At 46.8% G+C, this 7277-nt stretch overlaps 1 protein-coding gene across 1 annotated transcript in view; it reads left to right on the top strand.

Moving 5' to 3' along the window:
• The first annotated feature begins 7014 nt into the window (after positions 1-7014).
• Positions 7015-7277, top strand: part of TMEM222 (transmembrane protein 222) — a 10980-nt gene continuing 10717 nt past the window's right edge. Inside the window, exon 1 of the mRNA XM_005875134.2 lies at positions 7015-7236. Within this exon, the coding sequence (XP_005875196.1) occupies positions 7043-7236 (194 nt within the window). The 5' untranslated portion in view covers positions 7015-7042. The remainder of the gene's footprint in view (positions 7237-7277) is intronic.

The following is a 7277-nucleotide window of genomic DNA, read 5'->3' as shown; positions in this document are numbered from 1 at the left end:
AAAAAAATCACTACTTCTGTTGTGGTAAACAACCTGCTTCCCTATTTATAATGGTCTGGCCCTCTAGCAACTTCAGCGTGAAATTATAGCTAATTTGCCTACAAACGTCAGGTGGTCATAATAATCTGGCCACTCAGTGTATATGGACTTTATTTTAGAGCAGTTTTAGGCATACAGAAAATTGAGCAGGTAGTACAGAGTCCCAGATACTTCCTTTCTCCCTGGCTAAGTTTTCCCTATTGTTAACATCTTGCCTTAGTATGGTATATTTGTTACAATTAAATGAACCAATATTGATACATTATTATTAACTAAAGTCTATAGTTTAGAATAGAGTTCACCCTTTGTATTGTACAGTTCTGTCGATTTTGACAAATGCATGATGTTGTTTATCCACCATTACACTGGCATACAGAATCATTCACTGTGCTCCACCTTTTCAGCCCTCATCAGCTGCCCTACAATTAAAAAGAACTTAGGAGAAAATAATTTGCAAAATACATCAGATAAAAGATATCCATAATATACAAAAAAACTCTTAACAATATGAAAACAACCCAATTTAAAAAGTGGACAAAAGATCTGAATAAAAATCTTACCAAAGAGGACATACAGGTGACTAGTAAACATGAAAAGATGCTCGTCGTTAGGGAATTACAAATTAAATGAATGAAATACTACTACACACCTTTAGGATGGCTAGAATTTAAAAAAAAAAAAAGCTGACAAGACCAAAGGATGTGGAGCAACAGGAACTCTCAATGCTGGTGTGAAAGCAAAATGGTACAGCCACTTTGAAAGGTAGTTTGGCAGTTTCTTACAAAGAAATGTAGCCTTGCCATAGGACCCAGCAATTGCTCTCCTTAGTATGTACCTAAATGAATTGAAAACTTGGGTCCATGCAAAAACCTACATGAATATCTATAGCAGCTTTAGTCATAATTGCCAAATTCTGGAAGCAACCAATAAGTCCTTCAAAATGTAAATGGGTAAACTGTGGTACGGCCATACAATGGAATATTCAGTGACAACAAGAAATGAGCTCTAGCTAGAGACATGGAGAAACTTTGAATGCATGCTGCTCAGTGAAAAAGGCCAGTCTGAAAGCCACACTATGATTCCAACTATATGACATTCTGGAAAAGGCAAAACTAGAGACAGTAAAAAGACCATGGTGTTCCATTTTTTATGTGCTTCTGCATGTGTGACATCCAAAGCTCTCACCAACCCTGCTGATACTGATAGAGAGCCCGGGGCAAAGATAAGCCTGCACAGTGAGTGTATAGCAAAACAGACAGAATTGGGACCCCTGTGTTTGTGGTGGGCAGGTGTAGCCCCAGAGGGCGGCTGCCAGTCTTTGTGCTTAGGAGGATGCTGAAATGTGGTTGCAGAACTTAAAAGGCAATAAGAGATCATCTAGCTCAGAGGTTCTTAGTTCTGGCTATACGTTAAGAGTCACCTAAGATACTTGTAAAGACTACCAATGCCCCACCCCAGGGATTCTATTTTAATTGGTGAGAGGTGGGTCTCAGGCATCCACCCATTATTTTAAGTCTGAGATTCATTCTAATTACCAACAGAACTAAGAACCACTGATCTGGCCCTATCCCCACATTGTACAAATAGGGACAATGAATTCCAAAGAGGGGCAGGAAAAGGGAACAGGCTGCCTAAGGACCCCAGGGAGCTAGAAGCAAATCCAGGACTGGATCCCTAATCTCTCGAGTCCTGGTTCAATTCTTTAGAAGTCACTTTCTTATTTAATGTCATACTTTTTGAGCTCCTCTTATGTGCCTGGCACTGGCTTACTGAAAATGCACACAACAAACTAGTCCCTGCCCTCCTGTAGCCATCACAGTATCTGGAAGATGCGGAAGAGCAAATATGGAGGTTGTGCAAGATCTCTGCATGCATTTCACTGGGAACTGTGAATCCTCCCATACATCTGCCATCAAGTGCCCTGCTGTGTGCCAGGCTCTGGCAGGGAGGGAAGGCATACTGACGGACAGGATGGCAGGCATGAGGCACGCTATTGTTTGGATCAAAAGTAGGTTCTGGACTGACCCGTGTGGCTCAGTGGTTGAGCATCGACCTATATGACCCAGGAGGTCAAGGTTTGATTCCTGGTCAGGGCACATGCCCAGGTTGCGGGCTCAATCCCCAGGGGGTATGCAGGAGGCAGCTGATCAGTGATTCTCTCTCTCCATTGCTGTTTCTATCTTTCTCTCTTCCTCTCTGAAATCAATAAAAATATATATTAAAAAAAAAAGAAAGAAAATAGGTTCTGGTCCTAATGAGGGCATAGTTTGCACCTATGTTATAGTAATTTACAGGATCTCAGGCTAGCCTCATCCACTCATTCATGGCCCTAAAAGAGGTCACCAGCAGAGACAGCCCAGGTTTGAGACTCAGAACCTCAATCCTAATATATACTTAGACCTCAGGAAAGTTCCTGAACGTCTCCAAACGCATCTTCTTCATCGGTAAAGTGGGTGTTATGATACTGCTCTAGTTACTTCACCGCATTGCAAGGAAGCGCCAACTCATAGTGAGGTTATGCACATCAAAGTGCTTTTTAAGTGGTTAAGAGTCCTACAATGATAATGTGTGGTCTTTTTAAAAATATATGTATTTTTATTGGTTTTTAGAGAGAGGAAGGGAAAGAGAGAGGAACATCGATGAGAGAGAAGCATCACATTGATCGGCTGCCTCCCGCATGCCCTCCATCGAGGATCGAGCCTGGAACCCAGGCATGTGCGCTGGCCAGGAATCCAACCAACGACCTTTTGGTGCAAGGGACAACGCTCAATCCACTAAGCCACATCCGCCGGGCTTAACTACTGTAATAACTAACACTGATGTTTTTCTGGGGCCAGGAACTGTTCAGGTGTAGCCTACCAAACCTTACGGGAACCCTACAAGATGTGAATTATCATTTCCCATTTTAGAGATGAGGAAACTGATGCCCTGACAGGTTCAGTTACTTTCCTAAAGTATGACAACCACTGACAGAGGTCCAAACACTGGGCTTGCTGCCCACATGTTTAACCACAGTGCCTTACTGACCACCTGGGAGTAGGAGACTTAGATTCTGATCCTAGCTGTGCCTTCTATAATCTTGGGTATGTTTGTCCATCTATAAAATGGGATGGAAAAGAAAATCATAAACTCTGATATCTAAAGCATCAGAAGGTCTGTTCTCAAATGATCGCCTCCTCACCACGGAAAGGTTTGGAGCCATCCTGGGAGACAGTCTAGGGTTTCATGGGGAGAACCCCAGTCTCCAGGAACCAGAGAAGGTAATGAATGGAACAGAAGCAGAAAGGCTGCAGGGGAGAGGACACTGCGCTCCACACACCACACACACTCTTCAGAATGCCCAGCAGCTCCTCCAGCCTCCTCCATGATGGCCCCTGGTTCAGCCCTGCTTCCCTGGGTTATTGATTGAGGAGGTTCTTCCCCAGAGCCTTAAAGGGGGCCACCTCTGGTCAACAAATAGCTCCAGTGACACTCCCTGAGCACTTTCTATCGGCCGGATGCTGTGCTGAATACAGGAACCAATAGATCCAGTCAGTTCCCTTCTCAAGAAGTTCGCAGTCTCTTGGGGGAGACAGGCATGTAAACAGCTAATGCAAGTACACATGAATATTCAATAGGTAGAAACAGCCTCCGTGCTCTGGGAGCAAAGAGGAAGCATTTGCTAGAAACCTTGAAAGTGGTGTAGGAGAATAGAGGAAGGGCATTCTGCTGAAGGAACAGTGTGAGCAAAGACATGAGGTATGCAGTGCCTCTGACTGGCAGACATCCCAGTGAATTAATGCCAAGCAAGTCCCAAGGGAGACAGAGATGAGGGTGGAAGAGAAGGTGGGGGCTGGGGGACGGATCGTGGGGGGCCTTGAATGTCAGGGTGAGGAGTGAGACAGCCAGAGGGAGGTGTTATGTGAGCCCTGGGGACTTGTACATGGGGCCAAGAGAAAACGTGCCCTGAGTTCACCCTTCAAACAAGCAACATCTTACCCTCCAAGCTTTCCCAGCTTGACAGTTCCAGCTCTGCCCTCCTTCCCTCCCCCAGCCTGCCCTATAAGTGGATCCAGATGGTCATTCCTATTTTAGGTCGTATGTGTTGGGGGAGGGGTAGCCATGAGCCCTATCAATCCTCTCCTGAGCTCTGTTAGAAGAGCTTCTTCCAGGACCCCGCTGTGATCCTGAGCCTGGAAGGAAGTGTTAGTCTTTGATGGAGATTTCCCATCTGTCTGTGGGTGATAGGGGTGGCAGCCACAGAGGAGGAAAGGGCACAAGCCAGGAAGGTTTTTACAGTGGGTGAGAGAAACAAGGTAATGTGTATGTGTGAGAGGGCCTTGTGGATGGGCTTTGGTGGGGAACAAGCCTGGGGTAGGTGCCCCAGAGGAGTCAGAGGAGCTAGACCTCCAGGTACCTGGCCCTCCTCATGTGCCTGCCTAAGACATGCAGCTACCTAGGCCAAGGGCAGGATGGTGCAGGTCATAGGGAAGGGAGCTAGGGCTCTCTGGTCAGAACCTACTCCAGAGCACTGTACCAATCAACCTCCATGGGTCCCTTAAAAAAGCTTGGGGCACCAAGAGGTAGCAGGTGATAAGCTAGGTTCCTGTCCTTAGACTGTCTGTAGACACCAATGAAATATTTGCCATTCATCCGATTTAGCAAGTATTTATTAAGCAGATGCTATGTGCTAGACCAATGGTCGGCAAACTGCGGCCCCTTGAGTGTGGCTCTTCCACAAAATACCACGTGCGGGTGAGCACGTACAGTGCGATTGAAACTTCATGGCCACACTCAAGGGGCCAAAGAACCGCATGTGGCCTGGGAGCCGCAGTTTGCCGACCACTGTGCTAGACAATACTAGGCATTGGGTTTACAGAAGTGAACAGGGAGTTCCTGCCCTCAAGGAGTTTCCAGCTTAGTGGGGGAGTCCAATAGTACACAGCTACAAATGTGCTGTGAAGAAAAAGAATAGGGTATCTCAAGGGAGAGTGCCAGGGGCTTTCTAATTTAGATTGGGTGGTCAGGGAAGGTCTCTCTGAGAAAGCGACATTTAATCTCAGATGAATGGAAGCTAGCCAGTTTAAGTGTTGGGGGCCAGGGGGGATTTCAGAGAACAGTGTGTGCCAAGTTCCTGGGCATGAAAGAGCATGGCACATGAGAGGAATGAAAAAAAGGCCAAGATGACTATAGTATAGTGAACAAACAAGAAAAGGGCATATGCAAATGCAGGGCCTTGTAAACCATGGTAAGATATTTTTGTTTATCTGAAGTGCTATGGGAAGATACAAGGTTGTCAGATTAGTACTTGTGTTACTACTACCCAATTTGTGGCAGGTCCTGCGAAAGACTTTTAGGTTGTTTACTCATCTATACACACAATAAAGGACTAGAATTACGAGTTGACAATGACAGTAGAGGAATGTCTAAAGCACAGACCTCCTTCAGAGCCTGTGATTTAGAAGATTAGATAGCTATAGTGATTGAATTAAGATGTAATGTGATTAATTCATTCAACAAATACATACTGCACACCTGATCTATTCCAAACCCTGTGCTAGATGCACTTCAAGGATCACACACCACACATGGGTCACAGGAGAAGCACAAACATACTCAAAGAGTTTTGAGTGGGTTAGAGTCATTTTCATCTGTGATATCTATGAGGTCTTTAAAAACATCCAATCATTCAATAAACATATTTGGCATCTGCTCTGCACAAGGAACTATGCTAGCTACTGAAATCAAGGACCTTAGAGTTCCATAACAGACGGACATATCCCTCAGAATGCATTAAAATATTAGGTGTTGTTCGGCTGGTGTGGCTCAATGGTTGAGCATCAACCTACGAACCTGGAGGTGATGGTAGGATTCCTGGTCAGGGCACATGCCCAGGTTATAGGCTCGATCCCCAGTGCGGGGCGTGCAGGAGGCAGCCGATCAATGACTCTCATCATTGATGTTTCCATCTCTCCCTCTTCCTTACTCTCTGATATCAATAAAAATATATATTTTTAAAAATACTAGGTATTAAAAAACAAGACAGCAGCTTTTCTGTAGATCAGTATTGAGGGAGGGTGATTCAAGGGAAGAAGACCTTCCCAAAAAGGCGTAACTCCCACCTACCTTGGTGGACTTGTCCATATCTCCCTCTGGCCCAGTTTTTAGTGCTGTCTTCCTTCTTGTTTCCCTATTTCCCTTTTCCACCCTGCATTTTTTGGTCTATCTTGGCATCCTTTAAAAAGCTCAAAAAATCCAAGATTTGAGCATGGTTTCTTTATATGGCTGTGTGATATCTCAGACAATTATATACCTTCCCTAAGCCTCAGTTTTCCCATCTGTACAATGAAGGGATCGGATCGCATCCAAAGCTCAGGATTTACTTCAGCACGTTGTGCTCTGCAAGGCCGTTCCTTGCACAGCTGCACGGTTCCCTCCACCCCCCTCTCACCCCTGTGCCACCTGGCAAACATCAAGACGCAGCTCAAATATCTTCAGGCAAGTCTCTACTTCGACACACACGACACACAATATTTTAGTCTATCCTTCCATTATGCTACCACCGCCTCGTAAGAGATGATGGGATGAAAAGGACAAGGGAGACAGGCTGGGTTTGAGTCGTGGCCATTTACCTCACTGCTTGAGCCTCAACTGCTCACTTGTAACCTGGGAGAAATACCTAAATTCGCAGGTCTAACCAATTCATGGCGATTAAAAACAATATATCAAGTGCTTGACGCCTAAGACGTGCTCAATAAATAGCGACTGCATCGCCCCTTTTAGGAGCGAGCCCTCAGCTTACTGAATTACAGAGTTCTGGGTCGGTATCCGTGCGGTGAAGGTGCAAACGCGCAAAGCTGGAGGGCGCCGAGGGCCCGGGGCCAGGCAGCCCAGGCCCTGAGGGACGCACGCGACTCCAATTCCCGGTGGGAAGGCCAAGCTGGGAGGACCCCGCCTCCCGGAAGTGACGCCACGCGGAAATCAGCGATCCAGCAGGGGCGGGCCGGAGCGGGGCGCGCACAGCATGGCGGAAGCGGAAGGGATTTCGCCTCTCCTGTTGCCGCGGCAGCCACCCCCGCCCGGGATGGCGGAAGTGGAGGCGCCGACGGCGGCCGAGACGGACCAGAAGCAATCCAGTGGCTCTGGCGGCGGCGCCATGGACGTGGAGCGGAGCCGCTTTCCCTACTGCGTGGTGTGGACGCCCATCCCGGTGCTCACGTGAGTTTTCTCCGGTGTCCGCCTGGGTCCGCGCGGACTCC

The sequence above is a fragment of the Myotis brandtii genome, unplaced genomic scaffold, assembly GCF_000412655.1.
Source record: "Myotis brandtii unplaced genomic scaffold, ASM41265v1 scaffold456, whole genome shotgun sequence".
In the NCBI taxonomy this organism is placed as follows: Eukaryota; Metazoa; Chordata; class Mammalia; order Chiroptera; family Vespertilionidae; genus Myotis; species Myotis brandtii.
This window is presented reverse-complemented; position numbering and strand designations above follow the sequence as displayed.